The sequence below is a fragment of the Ranitomeya variabilis genome, chromosome 5 (assembly GCF_051348905.1).
Source record: "Ranitomeya variabilis isolate aRanVar5 chromosome 5, aRanVar5.hap1, whole genome shotgun sequence".
Lineage (NCBI taxonomy): Eukaryota > Metazoa > Chordata > Amphibia > Anura > Dendrobatidae > Ranitomeya > Ranitomeya variabilis.
Genome location: NC_135236.1, coordinates 31,229,474 through 31,256,681, shown reverse-complemented (window position 1 = coordinate 31,256,681; position 27,208 = coordinate 31,229,474). Strand labels below are relative to the sequence as shown.

Genomic DNA, 27,208 nt, shown 5'->3' with positions numbered 1-27,208 from the left:
TGGCTCCACTATGATCGCAATGTTATGCATTAACTTGTTTTAGCATTGGTCTTTGTTATCAGGTTTTCTTGACACCTTATTAATTATGCACATGCACTTTATTAATGTATATAGTTTCTGGTATTTCTGCTAATTACATCTTTATGGCATATACACATAGATATGCATATATATGTTGAATTTCCATTGTGGCTATACTTATTATTTATGATTGCCATTTGTATGTTCCTGGTGTAGTGCCTATTTCTGGTATTTTTTCCACTCTACCACATCACCATATATTTTAATACATTTTGTTATATATGCTTTACATTGGACTTTGTTTCGGGTTTTTCTTTGAGTTTCCTTCTAGAAATGAGCAGAAGTGAGGAGTTCAGCTGAAACTGATATTACTGCACCAGAGGATTTCAGGATTTGCTGCTCACTCTGCAGGGTCGTGTTACATATAATCCAATTCATCAATACAAAAATTATCCCATGGACTCCACAAAAGACATCACCGTAATCCCCCAACACACCCGACAGGGCAACAAAGAACATTATTTTTAGTAAAAAGGATTAGTGCTGTTTGTGAGTCTCGTCCCTAAAATTGTATTTTAGTAGTTATACTCTTGTACATGGGAGGCAGTATTATAGTAGTTATATTCCTGTACATAGGAGCAGTATTATAGTAGTTATATTCTTGTATATGGAGCAGTATTATAGTAGTTATATTCTTGTATATAGGGGGCAGTATTATAGTAGATATATTCTTGTACATAGGGGCAGTATTATAGTACTTATATTTTTGTACATAGGGGCAGTATTATAGTAGTTGTATTCTTGTACATAGGGGCAGTATTATAGTAGTTATATTCTTGTACATAGGGGCAGTATTATCGTAGTTATATTCTTGTACATAGGAGCAGTATTATAGTAGTTATATTCTTGTACATGGGGGCAGTATTATAGTAGTTATATTCTTATACATAGGGGCAGTATTATACTAGTTATATTCATGTACATAGGGGCAGTATTATAGTAGTTATATTCTTGTACATAGGGGCAGTATTATAGTAGTTATATTCTTGTACATAGGAGCAGTATTATAGTAGTTATATTCTTGTACATAGGGGCAGTATTATAGTAGTTATATTCTTGTACATAGTGGCAGTATTATAGTAGTTATATTATTGTACATAGGAGTAGTATAATAGTAGTTATATTCTTGTACATAGGGGGCACTATTATAGTAGTTATATTCTTGTACATAGGGGCAGTATTATAGTATTTATATTCTTGTACATAGGGGCAGTATTATAGTAGTTATATTCTTGTACATAGGAGCAGTATTATAGTAGTTATATTCTTGTACATAGGGGCAGTATTATAGTAGTTATATTCTTGTACATAGGGGCAGTATTATAGTAGTTATATTCTTGTACATAGGGGGCAGTATTATAGTAGTTATATTCTTGTACATAGGAGTAGTATTATAGTAGTTATATTCTTGTACATAAGAGCAGTATTATAGTAGTAATATTCTTGTACGTAAGGGGCCATATTATAGTATTTATATTCTTGTATATAGGGAGCAGTATTATAGTAGTTACATTCTTGTACATAGGGTCAGTATTATAGTGGTTATATTCTTGTACATAGGGGCAGTATTATAGTAGTTATATTCCTGTACATAGGAGCAGTATTATAGTAGTTATATTCTTGTATATAGGGGGCAGTATTATAGTAGATATATTCTTGTACATAGGGGCAGTATTATAGTAGTTATATTCTTGTACATAGGGGCAGTATTATAGTAGTTATATTCTTGTACATAGGGGGCAGTATTATAGTAGATATATTCTTGTACATAGGGGCAGTATTATCGTAGTTATATTCTTGTACATAGGAGCAGTATTATAGTAGTTATATTCTTGTACATGGGGGCAGTATTATAGTAGTTATATTCTTGTACATGGGGGCAATATTATAGTAGTTATATTCTTGTACATAGGGGCAGTATTATAGTAGTTATATTCTTGTACACAGGGAGCAGTATTATAGTAGTTATGTTCTTGTACATAGGAGCAGTATTATAGTAGCTGTAGTCTTGTACATAGGGGCAGTATTATAGTAGTTATATTTTTGTACATAGGGGCAGTATTATAGTAGTTATATTTTTGTACATAGGGGCAGTATTATAGTAGTTATATTTTTGTACATAGGGGCAGTATTATAGTAGTTATATTATTATACATAGGGGCAGTATTATAGTAGTTATATTTTTGTACATAGGGGCAGTATTATAGTAGTTATATTTTTGTACATAGGGGCAGTATTATAGTAGTTATATTATTATACATAGGGGCAGTATTATAGTAGTTATATTCTTGTACATAGGGGCAGTATTATAGTTGTTATATTTTTGTACATAGGGGCAGTATTATAGTAGTTATATTCCTGTACATAGGAGCAGTATTATAGCAGTTGTATTCTTGTACATAGGGGCAGTATTATAGTAGTTATGTTCTTGTACATAGAGGGCAGTATTATAGCAGTTATATTCTTGTACATAGAGGCAATATTATAGTAGTTATATTTTTGTACATTTAAGCAGTATTATAGTAGTTATATTCTTGTACATAGGAGCAGTATTATAGTAGTAATATTCTTGTACACTGGAGCAGGATTATAGTAGTTATATTATTGTACATAGGAGTAGTATTATAGTAGTTATATTCTTGTACATAGGAGCAGTATTATAGTAGTTATATTCTTGTACATAGGGGCAGTATTATAGTAGTTATATTATTGTACATAGGGGGCAGTATTATAGTAGTTATATTCTTGTACATAGGAGTAGTATTATAGTAGTTATATTCTTGTACATAGGAGCAGTATTATAGTAGTAATATTCTTGTATGTAAGGGGCCATATTATAGTGTCAAGGTGAAAATGTATTTTCTTATATACCTTTTATACTTTTATAAATCTTTATACTCTTTTTGTACTGTTATACTTTTATACTGTGAAACAATAAGTTTTTCCTATCTGCTAGCTAATGCAAATGTAATTGTATCTAAAGATGGCTGCCAGTGTTCATTGTTCATTTCAGTTTAGAATGTGAAGAGTTAAGTTTATTTCTCTTGAAAAAGATAAGTCTGGAATGTGAAGAAAGTAACCATCGAAGATGTCCTGACGAATGAGAGAGAGAGACTGAGCACTAGATGTATGCTGCTTAAACTCCGCCTAATGCATTCCTTTTTCCTAAACAATAGTACTGTGTATTCAATAAAAAAATAAAGTTAGTTGCTGCTCGGCTCTGGACACAGGTGAACGCAAGAGCGTCAGCAAAGATTGAATCAGCTACGTGTCTGAATCATTTCTTTTTCCGGTACCAGAAGTTCTGCGTTCACATTACAATTTGGAATGACTGGTGAATGAGGATTAATTGTCGTTATTACGGCCCCGACAATAGTATTTATATTCTTGTATATAGGGAGCAGTATTATAGTAGTTATATTCTTGTACATAGGAGTAGTATTATAGTAGTTATATTATTGTACATAGGAGCAGTATTATAGCAGTTGTATTCTTGTACATAGGGGCAGTATTATAGTAGTTATGTTCTTGTACATAGAGGGCAGTATTATAGTAGTTATATTCTTGTACATAGAGGCAATATTATAGTAGTTATATTTTTGTACATTTAAGCAGTATTATAGAAGTTATATTCTTGTACATAGGAGCAGTATTATAGTAGTAATTGTTGTGAATTCGCTTTTTGGGCTCCCCTGGTGGTTGCTGGTGGTACTGGTGACTTGTGTGTGCTTTGCTGTCTCAGTTCACCTGCTCCCATCAGTGTTTGGGAGTTTCCTATTTAGGCTAGGTTCAGATTGCGTTAGTGCAATCCGTTTAGCGCGAGCGCTAGCGGATTGCGCTAACGCAATGTCTTTTTCGGGGCCGCGTTCAGGGGTCGCGTTAACGTCCCCGCTGGTGCAGATCCCCAATCTGCGAGAGCGGGGAACGGACCTCTGGCGCGCCGCGGACGCTGCAAGCAGCGTCCGAGGCGCGCTACAAAAGACCGGCACATCGCTAGCACGTGCTGAAAATGACACGCGCTAGCAATGCGCTCTAACATTGCCGGCAATGGGAGCGCTAACGGACGCGGTGCACGGCGTTAATTTCGCCGTGCAACGCTGTCCGTTAGCGCTATCCCATTAACGCAATGGGAACCTAGCCTTAGCCTTGCTCTCCAGTCATTTCCTTGCCGGTCATCATTGTAACCAGAGCCTTCGGTTGCATGTTCCTGCTACTAGTCTGCTGATCAGCTAAGTGGACTTTGTCCTTTTGTTTTGTATCTTTTGTCCAGTTTGCAGTTTTTGTTATTCTCTGTAGCTGGAAGCTCTTGCGGGCTGAAATTGCCACTCCTGTGTCATGAGTTGACACAGGAGTCTTAAAGTAATTTCAGGATGGTTTTTTGAAAGGGTTTTCAGTTGACCGTGAAGTCCTCTTTTGTATCCTTCTGCTATCTAGTAAGTGGACCTCTCTTTGCTAAATCTACTTTCATACTGTGTATGTCTTTTCCTCTTAACTCACCGTTATTACATGTGGGGGGCTGCTATCATCTTTTGGGGTATTTCCCTAGAGGTAAGCCAGGTCTGTTCCTTCCTCTACCAGGCGTAGTTAGTCCTCCGGCTGGCGCGTGGCATTTAGGAAGTCGTAGGTATGCTCCCTGGCTACTATTAGTTGTGTGGTAGATTTAGCTCACGGTCAGCTCGAGATTCCATCACCCAGAGCTCGTCCGTTATTTTTGTGTTCTGATGTTTCCCTGCCATTGGGAATCATGACAGTATGACCGGCCGCTGTTAAAGTTATTGGCAGAAGAAAGGAGAGAAAAAAGAAGTCTGTAGATTTTTTTTTTTTTTCCCCCCCTATGCTTGCTCCATATTTGGATCAGTTGTATTTCAGCTCTAATTACAGCCTTTGCCTTTCTCTCCTTCTAATCCTTGAATGGCTCTGATCTCACCTGTTTAAAGATGGACCCTCAGAGTTTGGCTGTAGGTTTAAATAATCTTGCTACCAAGGTTCAAAATTTACAAGATTTTGTTATACATACTCCGATGTCTGAACCTAAAATTCCTACACCAGAGGTGTTTTCCGGAGATAGATCTCGGTTCCTGAATTTCAAATATAATTGTAAATTGTTCCTTTCTCTCAGACCTCACTCCTCTGGAGATCCTGTCCAGCAGGTTAAGATTGTAATCTCTTTGCTGCGAGGTGACCCTCAAAATTGGGCATTTTCATTGACACCAGGGGATCCTGCGTTGCTCAATGTGGATGCGTTTTTTCTGGCTTTAGGGTTGCTTTATGAGGAACCTAATTTAGAGATTCAAGCTGAAAAAGCTTTGATAGCCCTATCTCAAGGGCAAGATGAAGCTGAGATATACTGCCAAAAATTTCATAGATGGTCTGTGCTTACTCAGTGGAATGAGTGCGCCCTAGCGGCAAATTTCAGAGAGGGCCTTTCTGATGCCGTTAAAGATGTTATGGTCGGGTTCCCTGTGCCCACAGGTCTGAATGAGTCCATGACAATGGCTATTCAGATTGATCGGCGTTTGCGGGAGCGCAAACCCGTGCACCATTTGGCGGTATCTTCTGAAGAGACGCCAGAGAAAATGCAATGTGACAGAATTCTGTCCAGAATCGAGCGGCAGAATTATAGGCGTAAAAATGGGTTATGCTTCTATTGTGGTGATTCTGCTCATGTTATATCAGCATGCTCTAAACGTACAAGGAAGGTTGACAAGTCTATTTCAATTGGCACTTTACAGTCTAAATTTATTCTGTCTGTAACCTTGATTTGTTCATTATCAGTTATTACCGTGGATGCCTATGTGGACTCTGGCGCCGCTCTGAGTCTTATGGATTGGTCCTTTGCCAGGCGCTGTGGGTTTGATTTAGAGCCTCTGGAAGTCCCTATACCTCTGAAGGGTATTGATTCTACGCCTTTGGCTTGTAATAAACCACAATTCTGGACGCAAGTGACTATGCGTATGACTGCAGACCATCAGGAGGTGATTCGCTTCCTTGTGTTGTACAATTTGCATGATGTTTTGGTGCTTGGATTACCATGGTTACAATCTCATAACCCAGTCCTTCACTGGAAAACAATGTCTGTGTTAAGCTGGGGATGTCGGGGGGCTCATGGGGACATACCTTTGGTTTCCATTTCGTCATCTATTCCCTCTGAGATTCCGGCATTTTTGTCTGATTATCGTGATATTTTTGAGGAGCCAAAAATTGGTTCACTCCCTCCCCACAGAGATTGTGATTGTGCCATAGATCTGATTCCTGGCAGTAAATTTCCAAAGGGTCGTTTGTTTAACTTATCTGTACCTGAACATGCTGCTATGCGAGAGTATATTAAGGAGTCCCTGGAAAAGGGACACATTCGTCCTTCTTTATCTCCTTTAGGAGCTGGTTTTTTCTTTGTATCTAAAAAGGATGGCTCTCTGAGGCCGTGTATTGATTATCGACTCCTGAATAAAATTACAGTCAAATATCAGTATCCGTTGCCTTTGCTGACTGATTTGTTTGCTCGCATAAGGGGGGCTAAGTGGTTCTCTAAGATTGATCTTCGTGGGGCGTATAATTTGGTGCGAAGTAAGCAGGGGGATGAGTGGAAAACCGCATTTAATACGCCTGAGGGCCATTTTGAGTATTTAGTAATGCCTTTCGGCCTTTCTAATGCACCTTCAGTCTTTCAGTCCTTAATGCATGATATTTTCCGTGAATATTTGGATAAATTTATGATTGTGTATTTGGATGATATTTTGATTTTTTCTGATGACTGGGAGTCTCATGTTCAACAGGTCAGGAGGGTTTTTCAGGTTTTGCGGGAGAATTCTTTGTGTGTAAAGGGTTCAAAGTGTGTTTTTGGGGTTCAAAAGATTTCCTTTTTGGGGTACATTTTTTCCCCTTCTTCTATTGAGATGGACCCTGTCAAGGTTCGGGCTATTTGTGACTGGACGCAGCCTACTTCTCTTAAGAGTCTTCAGAAATTCTTGGGCTTTGCTAATTTTTATCGTCGATTTATAACTGGTTTTTCTGGCGTTGCTAAACCTCTGACGGATTTGACCAAAAAGGGTGCTGATGTTGCCAATTGGTCCCCTGCTGCTGTGGAGGCCTTTCGGGAGCTTAAGCGCCGCTTTTTGTCTGCCCCTGTGTTGCGCCAGCCTGATGTTTCTCTTCCCTTTCAGGTTGAGGTCGATGCTTCCGAGATCGGAGCGGGGGCGGTTTTGTCGCAGAAAAGTTCCGACTGCTCAGTGATGAGACCTTGTGCGTTCTTTTCTCGAAAATTTTCGGCCGCCGAGCGAAACTATGATGTTGGTAATCGGGAGCTTTTGGCCATGAAGTGGGCATTTGAGGAGTGGCGTCATTGGCTTGAGGGTGCCAGACATCAGGTGGTGGTTTTGACGGATCACAAGAATCTGATTTATCTAGAGTCTGCCAGGCGCCTGAATCCTAGACAGGCGCGATGGTCGTTGTTTTTTTCTCGGTTTAATTTTGTGGTTTCATACTTACCGGGTTCTAAAAATGTTAAGGCAGATGCTCTTTCTAGGAGTTTTGAGCCTGACTCTCCTGGGGATTCTGAACCTGCTGGTGTCCTTAAGGATGGGGTGGTTTTGTCTGCTGTCTCCCCAGATCTGCGACGTGCTTTGCAAGAATTTCAGGCGGATAGACCTGATCGTTGTCCGCCTGGTAGACTGTTTGTTCCTGATGATTGGACCAGTAGAGTCATCTCGGAAGTTCATTCTTCTTCGCTGGCAGGTCATCCTGGAATTTTTGGTACCAGAGATTTGGTGGCTAGATCCTTCTGGTGGCCTTCCCTGTCTCGGGATGTGCGTGTTTTTGTGCAGTCTTGTGATGTGTGTGCTCGGGCCAAGCCTTGTTGTTCTAGGGCTAGTGGGTTATTGTTGCCCTTGCCTGTTCCGAAGAGGCCTTGGACGCACATCTCTATGGACTTTATTTCTGATCTCCCTGTTTCTCGGAAGATGTCTGTCATCTGGGTGGTGTGTGACCGTTTTTCTAAAATGGTTCATTTGGTACCATTGCCTAAGTTGCCTTCCTCATCTGAGTTGGTCCCTCTATTTTTTCAAAATGTGGTTCGCTTGCATGGTATTCCGGAAAACATCGTTTCTGACAGGGGAACCCAGTTCGTGTCTAGATTTTGGCGGGCATTCTGTGCTAGGTTGGGCATTGATTTGTCTTTTTCGTCTGCATTCCATCCTCAGACTAATGGCCAGACAGAGCGAACTAATCAAACCTTGGAGACTTATTTGAGGTGTTTTGTGTCTGCTGATCAGGATGACTGGGTTGCCTTTTTGCCGTTGGCAGAATTTGCTCTTAATAATCGGGCTAGTTCTGCCACTTTGGTTTCTCCTTTCTTTTGCAATTCAGGGTTTCATCCTCATTTTTCATCTGGTCAGGTGGAATCTTCGGATTGTCCTGGAGTGGATGCGGTGGTGGATCGGTTGCATCAGCTTTGGGGACAAGTGGTGGACAATTTGAAGTTGTCCCAGGAGAGGACTCAGCAGTTTGCTAACCGCCGTCGTCGTGTTGGTCCTCGCCTTCGTGTTGGGGACTTGGTGTGGTTGTCTTCCCGTTTTGTCCCTATGAGGGTTTCTTCTCCTAAGTTTAAGCCTCGGTTCATCGGTCCTTATAGGATTTTGGAGATACTTAACCCTGTGTCCTTTCGTTTGGACCTCCCGGCATCTTTCGCTATCCATAATGTATTCCATCGTTCGTTGTTGCGGAGATATGAGGTACCGGTGGTTCCTTCTACTGAACCTCCTGCTCCTGTGCTGGTGGAGGGTGAATTGGAGTACGTTGTAGAGAAGATCTTGGATTCCCGTATTTCCAGACGGAGACTACAATATCTGGTTAAATGGAAGGGCTATGGTCAGGAAGATAATTCTTGGGTAACTGCCTCTGATGTTCATGCCTCGGATTTGGTTCGTGCCTTTCATAGGGCTCATCCAGATCGCCCTGGCGGTTCTCGTGAGGGTTCGGTGCCCTCTCCTTAAGGGGGGGGGGTACTGTTGTGAATTCGCTTTTTGGGCTCCCCTGGTGGTTGCTGGTGGTACTGGTGACTTGTGTGTGCTTTGCTGTCTCAGTTCACCTGCTCCCATCAGTGTTTGGGAGTTTCCTATTTAGCCTTGCTCTCCAGTCATTTCCTTGCCGGTCATCATTGTAACCAGAGCCTTCGGTTGCATGTTCCTGCTACTAGTCTGCTGATCAGCTAAGTGGACTTTGTCCTTTTGTTTTGTATCTTTTGTCCAGTTTGCAGTTTTTGTTATTCTCTGTAGCTGGAAGCTCTTGCGGGCTGAAATTGCCACTCCTGTGTCATGAGTTGACACAGGAGTCTTAAAGTAATTTCAGGATGGTTTTTTGAAAGGGGTTTCAGTTGACCGTGAAGTCCTCTTTTGTATCCTTCTGCTATCTAGTAAGTGGACCTCTCTTTGCTAAATCTACTTTCATACTGTGTATGTCTTTTCCTCTTAACTCACCGTTATTACATGTGGGGGGCTGCTATCATCTTTTGGGGTATTTCCCTAGAGGTAAGCCAGGTCTGTTCCTTCCTCTACCAGGCGTAGTTAGTCCTCCGGCTGGCGCGTGGCATTTAGGAAGTCATAGGTATGCTCCCTGGCTACTATTAGTTGTGTGGTAGATTTAGCTCACGGTCAGCTAGAGATTCCATCACCCAGAGCTCGTCCGTTATTTTTGTGTTCTGATGTTTCCCTGCCATTGGGAATCATGACAAGTAATATTCTTGTACACTGGAGCAGGATTATAGTAGTTATATTATTGTACATAGGAGTAGTATTATAGTAGTTATATTCTTGTACATAGGAGCAGTATTATAGTAGTTATATTCTTGTACATAGGGGCAGTATTATAGTAGTTATATTCCTGTACATAGGAGCAGTATTATAGCAGTTGTATTCTTGTACATAGGGGCAGTATTATAGTAGTTATATTCTTGTACATAGAGGCAATATTATAGTAGTTATATTTTTGTACATTTAAGCAGTATTATAGTAGTTATATTCTTGTACATAGGAGCAGTATTATAGTAGTAATATTCTTGTACACTGGAGCAGGATTATAGTAGTTATATTATTGTACATAGGAGTAGTATTATAGTAGTTATATTCTTGTACATAGGAGCAGTATTATAGTAGTTATATTCTTGTACATAGGAGCAGTATTATAGTAGTTATATTCTTGTACATAGGGGCAGTATTATAGTAGTTATATTCTTGTACATAGGGAGCAGTATTATAGTAGTTATAGTCTTGTACATAGGAGTAGTATTATAGTAGTTATATTCTTGTACATAGGAGCAGTATTATAGTAGTTATATTCTTGTACATGGGGCAGTATTATAGTAGTTATATTCTTGTACATAGAGGGCAGTATTATAGTAGTTATATTCTTGTACATAGGGAGCAGTATTGTAATAGTTTTATTCTTCTACATAGGAGCAGGATTATAGTAGTTATATTATTGTACATAGGAGCAGTATTATAGCAGTTATATTCTTGCACATAGGGTCAGTATTATGGTAGTTATATTCTTGCACATAGGAGCAATATTAAAGTAGTTTTATTCTGTATAATGAAAGTTACAATCATTTCTTAAGAAAATATCTATTTCTTCCTCTTTATATCACATTAATTTGGGGTCAGTATTTGGTAGACCATCCTCAGCTTCTTCTACTGCTTCTTTTGTCGTATTGCTCTCTCCATTGGTTTTTTGGCCGACTTGGCGATGTTTTCCATCAGTTTGGAGGCTAGGAGGGTGTCCGATATAATATTGTTGATAAAGTAGCTCTGAAAGAAGAAGTCATAAAGTGAGAAGATTCTTCGCAAAACACTTGTATTGTCATGATGTGACAGTGTCCATATTTGGGGGGAGCCTCATAGTAATAGTTATACCAAATGTCATAGAAAATATTAAGATCCCTAAAGCCTCTCAAGTTAGGGGGCATTCACTTCCCTCCCTCCTCCTCTCAAACATAGAATTACACTAGGAAAAAGAGCTTACGTTCTAAGTATCTTAGTAGTAGAATTGCACAACTGACATGGGAAATTGGGCAAATCATGAATAGCCATGGGGTGAGGAAACCAAATAAGATATGAATAGTTAATTATTCAAGCTCCCTTTGAAGCCAAGATTCTCTAGAGAGTACAGGTAATTAGACAGGAAAGCTCTTTTCTCAGGTCCAGATAACAAAAGGGATACGTGTTTACGTTAAGACAGAGAAGTGTAAGGCTGTGTGCACACGTAGCAGATTTTTTGCGTTTTTTTCGTGGTTTTTCGCTATAAAAACGCTATAAAACCGCGAAAAAAACGCTAACATTAAGCATCCTATGTAACAGATTGCAATCCGCATTTTTTGTGCACATGCTGCATCTTTTTCCTGAGCGGAATCGCAACCCAGAAAAAAACGCAGCATGTTCATTAAAATTGCGGAATCGCGGCGATTCTGCACACATAGGAATGCATTGATCTGCTTACTTCCCGCACGGGGCTGTGCACACCATATGGTAAGCAAGCAGATCAAGTGCGGTTGGTACCCAGGGTGGAGGAGAGGAGACTCTCCTCCACGGACTGGGCACCATATAAGTGTTAAAAAAAAGAATTAAAATAAAAAAATAGCGATATACTCACCTTCTGGCGGCCCGACCTTCTCAGAGGCTTCCGAGGTGTGTGTGAAGGACCTGCGATGACGTCGCGGTCACGTGACCGCTACGTCAATGGAAGGTCCTGAACACACAGCATTAGGAACGGAAGCCGCTGAGGTGAGTATAACCTTTTTTTTAATTATTTTTAACATTATCTTTTACTATTGATGCTGCATAGGCTGCATCTATAGTAAAAAGTTGGTCACACTTGTCAAACACTATGTTTGACAAGTGTGACCAACCTGTCAAACAGTTTTCCAAGCGATGCTACAGATCGCTTGGAAAACGCTAGCACTCTGCAAGCTAATTATGCTTGCAAAACGCTAGTTTTCTGCGGGTATATGCATGCAAATTCTGCATGCGATATACCCGCAGCAGGAGGCGCAGAACTGCTGCGGAAATTTCCGTGGCAATTCTGCTACGTGTGAACTCAGCCTAAAAGTCTAGTTGTCCCCAAGAAAGACATCCTGAGGTGAAAGGAAAGTATTGTTCCCTTCAGGGAAAAATTACACCTGCTACGAGCCACTGGGGCAATGCTGGAAAGTTATGAATATTGGGGTTTGTATAGATCTGATATTGATGGGACATACATCTCAAACTTCAGTATTAATCAGGAAAGAATATGCATATTTTCATGACTGTGACACCTGCCTACAAGCCCCAAATCAATAGTGGCCATTTAACTAACACCAGGCATGTCATGTTTACTATCTATGGAAAGGTAAACTCACGATAAAAAGAAAAGCGGCGATGTCGAACACCTGCCAGCATTAGGAGTGAAGATACTGCTAATGTTGAGAATTTCATAAGATCCTGGATGGCTGATAAAAGATACTTAGGTGCTGATAAAAGGACAAAGCAAAATATGATCTGGGTTCTTGCAGAGATAAATATCAGTGATGCACGATCCCATTCACTGGACGTTTCCAATCGAAGTGCTCTCCTTCGATAATCTCTGAGCCATCTCTGTCATTAAGGTAGTAAGTTTCTTTTGTTAATCCTGTTTATTTTATGTAATTGCATTTTCTGTACTGTTTTGTCCCCTTTGTAAAATCTTTTGCATATTTTTATAAACACTGGCTATTGTTCTGGATTAAATATAAAATCTAATAGTTCTGTTCCTTTTGTTCTGTAAACCGCACCCCGATACCCTACACCACCAGAAATAAGGAGTTCAGTCGGCCTGTATAAATGACTCGTGGTGGTAGCGAGTAGTTCTTGAGTTATCGTGGAATTTGCAGTGATCATACTGGGAATGTGTAAACATATTCATATTTCAAGTGTTGGAATCGGAGATGTATGTACCATACGCTCACTGTTAGTTCTCCAATAATCAGCCTATTGGTACAAACAGCCTTCTACCTCCTCCGTGAATTGTTAGTCAATCTCGCAATTGTCCGGATGATAGGGGGCTGCAGAGAGCTATTCTTGACAAAAAGATAATAGTGAGTGGATCTGCACGACCTCCCATGCTGTGATCTTTGACAATTGGTGACAGCGGTGGGATCTGTGTGGTCTTCCGGTGTCAATCTTTGACAATTGGGATTCTGCATAATCTCTCCGGTGTGATCTCTTCATGGTGGAGAACACAAATACTCCTGTGTGACCACTAGGGGCACCCTTATACATCACTGGGATTCCATGTTCCCACTGCAGCGCAGGTTACATTGGCAGTGAAGGGGTTACAGTTCAATTTTCTCAGGAAATACCATTATAACAATCTGTATGTAATCTTACTTATATTTATTGTTACTTTATTGCTGCACATCATGTATTCTACCTCAGTCACCTCCAGAGCTGCAATCATAGTTCATTACCTGGATGGAGTGGGAGAGGCAGCCGTTGGTGCGGTGCGTGTGCCCCACCGTGTTCAGAGCCTCGCGGACAAAGTCAGGGGCCGTTTTCACTAGAAGATTGCTGGGTAAATTATGGGCCATATTTGTAGAAACAACCATGGGCATCACTGACTGTGGGCAAAGAGAGAGTCATTATATCTGGTGTATCTAATCCTCTCCTGTGTGATACTAACTGCTGAGCCGTGCATCTAATCCTCTCGTGTGTGATACTGTCTGCTCAGCTGTGTATCTAATCCTATCCTGTGTGATACTGTCTGCTCAGCTGTGTATCTAATCCTATCCTGTGTGATACTGTCTGCTCAGCTGTGTATCTAATCCTATCCTGTGTGATACTGACTGCTGAGCCGTGTATCTAATCCTATCCTGTGTGATACTGTCTGCTGAGCCGTGTATCTAATCCTATCCTGTGTGATACTGTCTGCTGAGCCGTGTATCTAATCCTATCCTGTGTGATACTGCTGAGCTGTGTATCTAATCCTATCCTGTCTGATACTGACTGCTGAGCCGTGTATCTAATCCTATCCTGTGTGATACTGTCTGCTGAGCCGTGTATCTAATCCTATCCTGTGTGATACTGTCTGCTGAGCCGTGTATCTAATCCTATCCTGTGTGATACTGCTGAGCTGTGTATCTAATCCTATCCTGTCTGATACTGACTGCTGAGCCGTGTATCTAATCCTATCCTGTGTGATACTGTCTGCTGAGCCTTGTATCTAATCCTATCCTGTGTGATACTGACTGCTGAGCCGTGAATCTAATCCTCTCCTGTGTGATACTGTCTGCTGAGCCGTGTATCTAATCCTATCCTGTGTGATACTGTCTGCTGAGCCGTGTATCTAATCCTATCCTGTGTGATACTGACTGCTGAGCTGTGTATCTAATCCTATCCTGTGTGATACTGTCTGCTGAGCCTTGTATCTAATCCTGTCCTGTGTGATACTGACTGCTGAGCCCTGTATCTAATCCCATCCTGTGTGATACTGACTGCTGAGCCTTGTATCTAATCCCATCCTGTGTGATACTGTCTGCTGAGCCGTGTATCTAATCCTATCCTGTGTGATACTGTCTGCTGAGCCTTGTATCTAATCCCATCCTGTGTGATACTGTCTGCTGAGCCGTGTATCTAATCCCATCATGTGTGATACTGACTGCTGAGCCATGTATCTAATCCTATCCTGTGTGATACTGACTGCTGAGCCTTGTATCTAATCCTATCCTGTGTGATACTGTCTGCTGAGCCTTGTATCTAATCCTATCCTGTGTGATACTGACTGCTGAGCCGTGTATCTAATCCTATCCTGTGTGATACTGTCTACTGAGCCGTGTATCTAATCCTATCCTGTGTGATACTGACTGCTGAGCTGTGTATCTAATCCTATCCTGTGTGATACTGACTGCTGAGCCGTGTATCTAATCCTATCCTGTGTGATACTGACTGCTGAGCCGTGTATCTAATCTTATCCTGTGTGATACAGTCTTCTGAGCAGTGTATCTAATCCTATCCTGTGTGATACTGACTGCTGAGCCGTGTATCTAATCCTATCCTGTGTGATACTGTCTGCTGAGCCGTGTATCTAATTCCATTCTGTGTGATACTAACTGCTGAGCCGTGCATCTAATCCTATCCTGTGTGATACTGACTGCTGAGCCGTGCATCTAATCCCATCCTGTGTGATACTGTCTACTGAGCCGTGTATCTAATCCTATCCTGTGTGATACTGACTGCTGAGCCGTGTATCTAATCCTATCCTGTGTGATACTGTCTGCTGAGCCTTGTATCTAATCCTATCCTGTGTGATACTGACTGCTGAGCCGTGAATCTAATCCTCTCCTGTGTGATACTGTCTGCTGAGCCGTGTATCTAATCCTATCCTGTGTGATACTGTCTGCTGAGCCGTGTATCTAATCCTATCCTGTGTGATACTGACTGCTGAGCCGTGCATCTAATCCTCTCGTGTGTGATACTGTCTGCTGAGCCGTGTATCTAATCCTATCCTGTGTGATACTGTCTGCTGAGCCGTGTATCTAATCCTATCCTGTGTGATACTGTCTGCTGAGCCTTGTATCTAATCCCATCCTGTGTGATACTGTCTGCTGAGCCGTGTATCTAATCCCATCCTGTGGGATACTGACTGCTGAGCCATGTATCTAATCCTATCCTGTGTGATACTGACTGCTGAGCCTTGTATCTAATCCTATCCTGTGTGATACTGACTGCTGAGCCGTGTATCTAATCCTATCCTGTGTGATACTGTCTGCTGAGCCGTGTATCTAATCCTATCCTGTGTGATACTGACTGCTGAGCCGTGTATCTAATGCTATCCTGTGTGATACCGTCTGCTGAGCTGTGTATCTAATCCTATTCTGTGTGATACTGACTGCTGAGCTGTGTATCTAATCCTATCCTGTGTGATACTGTCTGCTGAGCCTTGTATCTAATCCTGTCCTGTGTGATACTGACTGCTGAGCCGTGTATCTAATCCCATCCTGTGTGATACTGACTACTGAGCCTTGTATCTAATCCCATCCTGTGTGATACTGTCTGCTGAGCCTTGTATCTAATCCCATCCTGTGTGATACTGACTGCTGAGCCATGTATCTAATCCTATCCTGTGTCATACTGACTGCTGAGCCTTGTATCTAATCCTATCCTGTGTGATACTGACTGCTGAGCCGTGTATCTAATCCTATCCTGTGTGATACTGTCTGCTGAGCTGTGTATCTAATCCTCTCCTGTGTGATACTGACTGCTGAGCCTTGTATCTAATCCTATCCTGTGTGATACTGACTGCTGAGCCGTGTATCTAATCCTATCCTGTGTGATACTGTCTGCTGAGCTGTGTATCTAATCCTCTCCTGTGTGATACTGACTGCTGAGCCTTGTATCTAATCCTATCCTGTGTGATACTGACTGCTGAGCCGTGTATCTAATCCTATCCTGTGTGATACTGTCTGCTGAGCTGTGTATCTAATCCTCTCCTGTGTGATACTGACTGCTGAGCCTTGTATCTAATCCTATCCTGTGTGATACTGACTGCTGAGCCGTGTATCTAATCCTATCCTGTGTGATACTGTCTGCTGAGCTGTGTATCTAATCCTCTCCTGTGTGATACTGACTGCTGAGCCTTGTATCTAATCCTATCCTGTGTGATACTGACTGCTGAGCCGTGTATCTAATCCTATCCTGTGTGATACTGTCTGCTGAGCTGTGTATCTAATCCTCTCCTGTGTGATACTGACTGCTGAGCCTTGTATCTAATCCTATCCTGTGTGATACTGACTGCTGAGCCGTGTATCTAATCCTATCCTGTGTGATACTGTCTGCTGAGCTGTGTATCTAATCCTCTCCTGTGTGATACCATCTCAGCACTGCTGCCCCTCTCGCACAGTCGGTATTCTCAGGGTCAGACATTACCTGAACCATTATTCCCTTTGATTTATATTCTATGTGAAGAGAACGGGAAAAATAATCCAGGAACACCTGGAAGAGAAGAGAACATGGTCAGGGCCGCCAGTGGCTGATACCAGAGAGTAAATGCTCATTCTATTGTGTAATCAAGAGACATTTTCCCCCAAGTCTTTGATCCGTGCAGATTGTGTAGAGAAATGGCAGCTTCTACCATAGAAATGTCTATAGCCACGCCCCAGTACATGCAAATGAGTATTATGCAGCCCCGCCTCTCAGCCAACAAAAATGTGGAAAATTAGAGAGCAGATCTACCTTGGTGGCACTGTATATGTTGAGCAATGGGTACGGGTGGGCACCAGCTTGTGATGACACATTTATTATCAGACCTTTCCTCCTGAAAAATAGAGAAAAAAGTGGGAGAGATTCACTGGGCAATGACCAACCAACCACAGTCCTAGAATTGTACATCCACACCACCATCCCCACATTCCGACTATCATCAAACCACACCGCTATCTACACAGTCCCTACAGTCATCCAACCACACTGCCATCTCCACAGTCCACCCATCATTCAACCACACCACAATCTATAGTCCCCATAGTCATCCAACCACACCACCATCTCCACAGTCTGCCCATCACTCAACCACACCGCTATCTACACAGTCCCCACAGTCATCCAACCACACCGCTTTCTACACATTCTGACCATCATCCAACCACACCGCCATCTCCACATTCCGACCATCATCCAACACAACCAGCATCTCCACGTTCCCCACAGTCATTTAACCACACCACCATCTCCACAGTTCGTCCATCGTTCAAACACAACGCCATCTATTCAGGTCACAGTCATCCAACCACACTGCTATCTCCACATTCCGACCATCATCCAACACCACCACCATCGCCACATTCCCCACAGTCATTCAACCACACCACCATCTCCACAGTTCGCCCATCGTTCAACCACAATGCCATCTATTCAGTTCTCACAGTCATCCAACCACACTGCTATCTCTACATTCCGACCATCATCCAAACACACCGCTATCTACACAGTCCCCATAGTCATCCAACCACACTGCCATCTCTACATTCCAACCATCATCCAACCACACCGCCTTCTCCACATTCCCCATAGTCATCCAACCATTCCACCATCTCCACAGTCCGCTCATCATTCCACCACACAGCCATCTCCACATTCCAACCATCATTCAACCACACATCCATCCATCTGCACAGTCCCCAGTTAACCAACCACACCACCATCTCCACAGTCCAACATCTTCCAATCACACTGCCATATCTACAGTCCAACCATTATTCAACCACACTGCCATCTACATAGTACGACCATCATTCAAACACACCATCGTCAAAGCACACCGCCATCTACTCAGTCCAATCCCCATCCAACCACACCGCCATCTCCAAAGTCAGACCATCATCCAACCACACCCCCCTCTACACAATCCGACCATTATCCAACCACACCGTCATCTCCACAGTCTGACATAATCTAACCACTCTGCCATCTCCACAGTCTGACCGTCATTCAACCACACCGCCATCTCCATGTTCCGACCATCATTCAAACACATTGCCATCTACATGGTCTGATCTTCATTCAACCACACTGCCATCTACACTGTCCCCACAGTCATCCAGCCATACCACCATCTCCACAGTCCGATATCATCCATCCACATGGCAATCTACACAGTCCCCACAGTCATCCAGCCATACCACCATCTCCACAGTCCACCCATCACTCAACCACACTGCCATCTCCACATTCCGACCATCATCCAACCACACACCCATCCATCTACACAGTCAAAATAGTTATCCAACCCCACCACCATCTCTACAGTCTGATATCATCACTGCCATATCCACAGTCCAACCATCATCCAACCACACTGCCATCTTCACAGTCTAACCGTCATTCAACCACACCATCTTTGAAGCACGCTGCCATCTACTCGGTCCAATCGCCATCGAACCACATCTCCAGCTCTATAGTCAGACCATCATCCAACCACACCACCATCTGCACAATCCGACCATCATCCAACCACACTGCCATCTACACAGTCCGATTGTTATCCAACCACATCACCATCTACACAGTCTGACCATTATCCAGCCACAAATTCTCCACAGTCCTACCTTCATCCAACCACACCATCATCTTCACAGTTCTACCATCATCCAACCATACCGCCATCTCCTCAGTCCCACCATCATTCAACCACACCGCCATCTCCACGGTCCAACTGTCATTCAAGCACATTGCCATCTCCACAGTCTGATTGATCTTCATTCAACCACACTGCCATCTCCAAAGTTCATTAATCAACCACCTGACGAGGTCAGTCAAACTTTGCCTAATTTGTAATTGGCTTATAGAGCAGAACACAATGCAGAATATAATGATTTACACCTGGACACCAACCTCTGCACCATTTTTGGTAGCACAATCGCGGTCATCTGGAAATTAAGAATAAAGGCTTTAGCCTGAGATATCTTCAACTACAGAGACTCATAGATCCTCCCATCTGTATCCTCAGGGAGAGGAGCACATGTACATATCCGTTGTTTCTTACCTGTACAGCGGACATCATGTTGCAGTTCATTATGGCAGTTACTTTCTTTTTGAAAATAAAAACAAAGAACAACCCATTAGATTATAAGTTTTGGATTTGTCTCAGGTTATGACAGAACATGGATTGTTCTACCACAGATATACACGGATATCCTGAGACTGAGGGAGCATGCAGGTCATCTTGTGTAGGAAGGAAGGAGACCCACACAACATCACACCCACCTGGCTGACGTCAGGCACATTGAGAAACACGGTGGGTTCTGGACTGTAGGACATCCCAACGTTATTGACTGCAACCGAAGAGCCAAACATTCACACCTTGTCATAAAGCAAAACTGCAATTCAAAAGAAGAAGAGAGAAGCCAAAGACGGAGACATCATAGATGAAGAAAGAAAGGAGGGCACTGGATTATGTAGAAGTAAGGGGGCCCCTAAAACTAAACAGGACCCCAATGATTATAGCAATAACAGACTTGGGATTTGATACTTATCACCCAAACCCTGCACAGACATCTTCTAATATACAGTTAGGTCCATATATATTTGGACAGAGACAACATTTTTCTCATTTTGGTTATAGACATTACCACAATTTAATTTTAAACAAAACAATTCAGATGCAGTTGAAGTTCAGACTTTCAGCTTTCATTTGAGGGTATCCACATTAAAATTGGATGAAGAGTTTAGGAGTTTCAGCTCCTTAACCTGTGCCACCCTGTTTTTTAAAGGGACCAAAAGTAATTGGACAATTGACTCCAAGGCTATTTCATGGACAGGTGTGGGCAATCCCTTCATTATGTCATTCTCAATTAAGCAGATAAAAGGCCTGGAGATGATTTGAGGTGTGGTGCTTGCATTTGGAAGGTTTTGCTGTGAAGTAAACATGCGGTCAAAAGTGCTCTCCATGCAGGTGAAACAAGCCATCCTTAAGCTGTGAAAACAGAGAAAAAACCCATCCGAGAAATTGCTACAATATTAGGAGTGGCAAAATGTACAGTTTGGTACATCCTGAGAAGGAAAGAAAGCACTGGTGAACTCATCAATGCAAAAAGACCTGGGCGCCCACGGAAGACAACAGTGGTGGGTGATCGCAGAATAATCTCCATGGTGAAGAGAAACCCCTTCACAACAGCCAACCAAGTGAACAACACTCCCCAGGAGGTCGGCGTATCAATATCCAAATCTATCATAAAGAGAAGACTGCATGAAAGTAACTACAGAGGGTTCACTGCACGGTGCAGCCACTCATAAGTGTCAAGAATAAAAAGGCTAAAAAACATCTAAAAAAGCCGGCACAGTTCTGGAAGAACATTCTTTGGACAGATGAAACCAAGATCAACCTCTACCAGAATGATGGAAAGAGAAAAGTATGGCGAAGGCGTGGTACAGCTCATGATCCAAAGCATACCACATCATCTGTAAAACACGGCGGAGGCAGTGTGATGGCTTGGGCATGCATGGCTGCCAGTGGCACTGGGTCACTAGTGTTTATTGATGATGTGACACAGGACAGAAGCAGCAGAATGAATTCTGAGGTCTTCAGAGCCGCCATACTGTGTGCTCAGATCCAGCCAAATGCAGCCAAACTGATTGGTCGTCGTTTCATACTACAGATGGACAATGACCCAAAGCATAAAGCCAAAGCAACCCAGGAGTTTATTAAAGCAAAGAAGTGGAATATTCTTGAATGGCTAGGTCAGTCACCTGATCTCAACCCAATTGAGCAGCATTTCACTTGTTAAAGACTAAACTTCAGACAGAAAGGCCACAAACAGCAACTGAAAACCACCGCAGTGAAGGCCTGGCAGAGCATCAAAAAGGAGGAAACACAGCGTCTGGTGATGTCCATGAGTTCAAGACTTCAGGCAGTCATTGCCAGCCAAGGGTTTTCAACCAAGTACTAGAAATGAACATTTTATTTAAAATTATTGAATCTGTCCAATTACTTTTGGTCCCTTTAAAAACAGGGTGGCACATGTTAAGGAGCTGAAACTCCTAAACCCTTCATCCAATTTTAATGTGGATACCCTCAAATGAAAGCTGAAAGTCTGAACTTCAACTGCATCTGAATTGTTTTGTTTAAAATTCCTTGTGGTAATGTCTATAACCAAAATGAGAAAAATGTTGTCTCTGTCCAAATATATATGGACCTAACTGTATCTCTAGGTTGGGTTTACTCACTACAATGTTGTACAAATCCAATGACGACATTGGGTACAGCTACATTTTATTGTTTCCCAATACCACTGATCAGACATTCATTCCCATGGAGAAGACTCATGAGGTGGTCCAAGTTTTTACTCCACCCCACAATTTTAGTTTATGGTCATAACACAGAATACAAAGCGTAAAAGACTCTGGCCAGATAAGGTGCACATATGACATTGGAGATTGGTATTACCAAGGATGCCAATGTCCAGATCCTCCAACTCCTTCTCAACCTTAGGATAAATTTCAGGTCCACCTGTAAAGTCCAACTGGATTACTTTGGTTTTCCTTTTGGTTTGCTCCTCTGTAAAAGGTTAAAAACTTTTGTAAGAGTCAAGATTTTCTTAAGTTCAAGATAAAATATTCCCCTGAGCACCTCCAGAATCAGGAGACCTTATTGACCTTATGCCCAGCCAACCTCATCCTCACAGCCTTAATGTAGATCTTATTATTCATCCGGTATCTAGAAAGTTAATGTATCACAGTACATAGTACAGTGTGTGGAGAATTTCTGTGTTTGGAGTCTTTACGCACGTTAATTTTATTCACAGATCTCATCTATTCTGACCACATCTAGATCCTTTATCCTGCAGGCATCTAGAGATTTCATCTTGTTATCTGGAGACCTAATTGTTCTTATACTGATGGGATTAAAGTCTCTAGATAAAGACGGGAAAAAATTCCTTAATTGTGCTACTATTAAATAGAAACCATTTTCAATTCATTTGTATCTGGAGACTCTTAATCTTCTTTAAATATTGATCAAGATGAGAATCTAGAAATAGGCAGCAAGAATGATGGTTGGAGGGTTGTCCTTCTTGTTTACAATACCTAGACAAGATCTAGAAGGTTTCCAAACTAGGAAAAGTCCTTATTAATGCTGCCAATATTTAGGGTTCATCTTTCACCAGTCTCAGGAGACATACATTTATCCTTTCGGGACTTGGGGAAGTATGAAGTCTTCAGATGAAGTCAAGAGGAATGTTGTGGTAGACATGTTAATTGAGGTTTCCAAATACAGAAATGGGACTTTGAAATTAATGACTTGTCACTCTACGTGTCTGTATCTTGAAATCTTATTTATGAGAATACCAGATATCTCCAGAATACTAGATGTCTCCAGAAACAATCCAAAATCATCTCTTACCGATCCCTTTCGCAACATTTTTCAGCTTCTCTAGAGTCCTGCTGATAAGGACGATATCGAAACCCCTTTTGGCCAGCTATGGAGAAGACACAGAGGTATGAGGACACAGAAGTGAGAGTTACGTTACAGATGGACTGGTGTCCATTCACCTCCTCAGCGTAGGACTTCCCAATTCCATCTGTTGCTCCTGTTACCACTGAAAAAAATCAGAAAAGAATACAGAGTTAAAAATATGATGTTAGGAGTGAGTGGATTCACAGCTCTAAAAATTGGCCATGAATTTGCTGAATTTTGCAGCAGCAAATTTACCAAAATGGACAAACCCCAGGAACGGCCCACAATAATGCCTGTGACTGTGTAGATCACCGTCACCGATGGTCAACTGAATATCAAACTTTCTCAAAAAGTGTTGTGTGCAAAAGTTTGTGCACCCTTGCAGGATATTTTTGTTATTATAGTGTTTGGAAACTCGGCATGGTAAATCTTAATTTGACGATGAAAAGGTTTATGTGCAACCATAAATAAGGAGTTAAAATAGTGGCACATGCAAAGGTTTGTGCTCCCTTTCCAGTATGTATATATGTTTCTTTTCTAATGTGTGAGAACTTGGTGAACTCTTTACAATGTCATAATATGGAGTCTGGATTAGGGGATTAGGGCCGTAAAACTCCACCACAAAACCCTCCACAATATATCCCCATGGCCATGAGCCTAGAAAGCAGGAGGCCACCCCCAGAAATCCTTCCCCTCATCCAGGTGATGTTGAACCTGATGTCAGGAATGACAGTGACCTCAAAGGACTGTCTAATCGTGACCGTGACACACACCGGGCGCTCCGGATTTGGCCTCAACAGTAAATTATACCACATTGGCTAATAATTACTTTGGATTTTGCCCTTAAGAATAGGTCTCAATCTGGGATGTAGGGAGTGGAGACAATGGATCAGCTGATAACAGTGCATGACTTTCAGGAAAGAGTTAACTGAAAACAATCACAAAGAATCGGGAGGATCCAGAGAGATGATGAAACTTTATATAACTCTACACAGAGCCCATAAAAGAATTCACACCCCTTGTTACATAATGTATCACAACTGATAGATGACATCTCTCGAATATCCAGGGGAAGACAAGTCTGCATAAGAGGAAATAAGTGAATGAATAATGTCGTAGAGAAAAATAAAAATCCATACAGACATCTCCAGAGAGGTAACATGTCACCCTCACACTAAAAATATGGGGAAGAGAGAAAACTAATTATAACTGAAGAGCTGACACTCCAACCTCCTTTGAAGTAGGACTACACATTGAACATGTGTAATGTATTATAGCTAGGAAGAGAGAAACTAATTAAAAAAGGGGAAATAGTGAGAGAGATGATGCTACAACCTCCTTTGAAACAGAGGCCTCCTGCAGTGCCCAGGTAATTACAACAGGAGTTTTCAACAGCAGCTTTTCTCTGTGGAACATCATGACGGCTGAGATCTTTTTATGCAGAGGTGGGAGAAGTATCTTTCCTAAAGAAGGAGGTTCCCCTCTTCAAAGAAAAACTGGACAATTGCTGTAGATACTCTGTCTCCGGGGTCCAGATATGAATATAGGGATTTCGCATCAATCTCATATTTGTGGGAGATATATTTTCAGTGTCGCAGTGAAGGGACAAATATAACGCATTCACTATCATCACTGTACGTCAATTAGAACCCCTACAACATAACAAACCGATGGATGATGTTATCTATGTCATATGTAATTTCTATCATAAGATAAAATCGTTACAGGAAACCTAATGATGATATCTACCACCTGGGACTTGCAGGGGCAAAGATGTCCTGTAAGTTAGGGATCTTATAAAAATAAAAGGGCTGAGCACATCCCACAAACAGATCCCACATGAGCTGATCAAGGAGAGGTATGTGGGGGTAACCTTGAGCTAATAGAAAGACTTGTAGTGGGAGCAGCCGCAGCCTCGTCTATCACTTGGCAGACAATTGTGTGATTGTCCTGACCATTGGAGGCAGTGGAGTTGCATGTTCTTGACAACTGGTGACAGAGATGGGATCTGTGTGATCTCTCCTGTGTCATCTGTGACAAAGTGGTAACAGTGGTGGGATCTGCTTCACTGAGTATCCATGACACATAAATATTCACACCCTTTACAATTTTAGTTAAAAAGTCTAAACCACAGGGAACATGTCTGCCATTTCTTGTGCATGATTGACTTTAGGGCCCATGTATGTGTTGGATGTTCATCTTCAGAATAGCCCCAGGGCCACTTACCTGCCCGGCCTCCAATCTTTTTAAGGTCCGTCCTCCACAATATGAATGTTGAGGGTTTTCTTGTGGCCTGCAGCAGATTTTATCCAGGATTGCTATGTGCTCAGTGCTCTACTGTAGTAATTCCTCCCCATCACAAGGGTTCAGTACATGGCTCATGTACATAATCGATTCTCACAGCTACTCCAAGCTTTTCAAGGTTTGTTCTCCAACCTTAGAGACTTTATGAGCTTTGAGGTTGCGGTTTTCTTGCAGTCTGCAGCAGGTTTTCATCCAGAATTTCTTTGCATTCTGCTGCAGTGAAGCCTTCACACGACAAGGGCCGCGTCCCACCTAACCACCCTAATACTGTGGAAAAAGGGAAACCGTGGCCCCATGCATGCGTTGGATATGCCTTTCCCAGAAGTCGACTCACCACACCCTAGAGACCATATGAATTTCGGGGTTGCAGATCTTTATCCCAGATTATTCTGCAGTAAAGACTCAACAAGGGTTAACGATCGCATCCATGCATGTGCTGGATATGTCAAACACTAGAAGTGATGCTTTGGGTTTGCAGGTCCCTTGGTGACTGCAGCAGGTTTTCATTCTCTATTTATATCTCTTTACTGCTAAAATATCCGCCCCACCACTAGTGCTCTGTTTCCCACATTATTAGGGGTCGACGTACGAGTTGGACTTACCCCCCTCACGACCACTTTCTTGCTCCAGCTTCCATACTTTTTCAGGTCCATCCTCCAAGCCGGGGACTTTAGGACTGAAGCTTACTAACGGCCTGAGGAGGTTTTTATCAGTATTTCTGTATATTCTGTCACAGTGAAGCCCTCGCTCCACCATGTGTCCCACATAGTCCCATGGCACATAGAGAAGTAGAGCGCCCATGCATGTGTCCTCGATGCCACTTACCTGCCCAGCCTCCATACTTTCTTAGGTCTGTCCTCCACACCCTGGAGAGGAGATGAACTCTGAATCCTTTTAGGATGATCCATAACTGTTTGGTGACCAGGTAGCATAGTGCCAGCTGTCCCAGCAGGTTGAGCCCTTGAGACAGAAGACACTCCATTTCTTCCCTTGTGTAGTTGCTCTGTGCATGCCACCTGGTAATATCGGCATGTAAACTTCCATAGTCCCACCTCCAGCTGATAGCTGGAGATCTAAGCCAGCAACACATACGTCGTCCCTGACAGGTAGTGGAGCACGTGCCAGCGACCAGGGTGGAGTTAGGCTCAATGCACGGTAAATAATTAAATGTGACTCTGATGAGGTTCACACAGAGGACAATGTCCCTTTCTAGTAGAAGGTGCCAAGATAAATGACAGAAGATTTACCAGCATCATGGTGACTGTCATGGATCCCAGGGAGGATATCTTTATCATCCCCACTGCTCACAGCAATAAGTCATGAACCGGGGTTGTTTAGTGGCCCAGTTTTTTCTGAAGGGGATTTATCTATATCCCACTTCCCAGTTACGGTTTGGAACTTGCAGCTCTCTGGCACCCCCTTACCCTCAGGTCAGACAGGGTACTGCACCTAGGATAATTAGTCGCCAGAAAGGCTGCCTTACTTTGTACTGACTAATGGGCACACTGCAGCGAGGGCAATATAACTACTCCCACTCAGATGGGAACAATAATTATCAACGCCGTCCGTCGCTACAAAAAATCCCCCAAACGCACAGGACAAATCCGCTGCCACCAGCTCTGATTCCTTAATTAATAACGGGTCCGGAGCCAACCCAAATTAATTCACTTCAGAGGACGTGACAGTACATTATAGAGCAAGGAGAAACGAAGCTAGTAATTTTATGTATTTTACTCCAAAAAGGTAGGCAGTGTTTACAAAAGGATAAAAGAATATTATAAAGAAAGACAAGTATCGTATGTACAAACTGCAGCGCCCCCACTGCCGCAGGGCCGAGGGGTACCCGGTACCGGGCCTCTGAGTCTCTGTTCTGGGGTTG

At 42.3% G+C, this 27,208-nt stretch overlaps 1 protein-coding gene across 1 annotated transcript; it reads right to left on the bottom strand.

The window, feature by feature from the left end:
* Positions 1-10,625: 10,625 nt before the first annotated feature.
* On the bottom strand, positions 10,626-26,438 carry LOC143774237 (very-long-chain 3-oxoacyl-CoA reductase-B-like). The gene is made up of 11 exons (XM_077261625.1): positions 26,155-26,438; positions 23,121-23,167; positions 22,972-23,047; positions 22,018-22,128; positions 19,839-19,906; positions 19,618-19,662; positions 19,467-19,501; positions 17,310-17,391; positions 17,004-17,069; positions 13,550-13,699; positions 10,626-10,877 (listed from the first exon to the last, which is right to left on the bottom strand). The coding sequence occupies exons 1-11, from the start codon at positions 26,417-26,419 to the stop codon at positions 10,761-10,763; spliced, it is 1,062 nt and encodes a 353-aa protein (XP_077117740.1). The 5' UTR covers positions 26,420-26,438; the 3' UTR covers positions 10,626-10,760.
* Positions 26,439-27,208: the final 770 nt, after the last annotated feature.

What these genes read in the sequence shown, in the direction of transcription:
- LOC143774237 (XM_077261625.1), bottom strand. Translation starts at nt 26,419, where the DNA reads ATGTGTTGCTGGCTTAGATCTCCAGCTATCAGCTGGAGGTGGGACTAT. An exon ending in TCTGGACATTGGCATCCTTG is followed by an intron (nt 19,907 to 22,017) that starts GTAATACCAATC and finishes CTTCGGTTGCAG; the next exon opens with TCAATAACGTTGGGATGTCC. An exon ending in GCCTCTCCCACTCCATCCAG is followed by an intron (nt 10,878 to 13,549) that starts GTAATGAACTAT and finishes TTCTTCTTTCAG; the next exon opens with AGCTACTTTATCAACAATAT.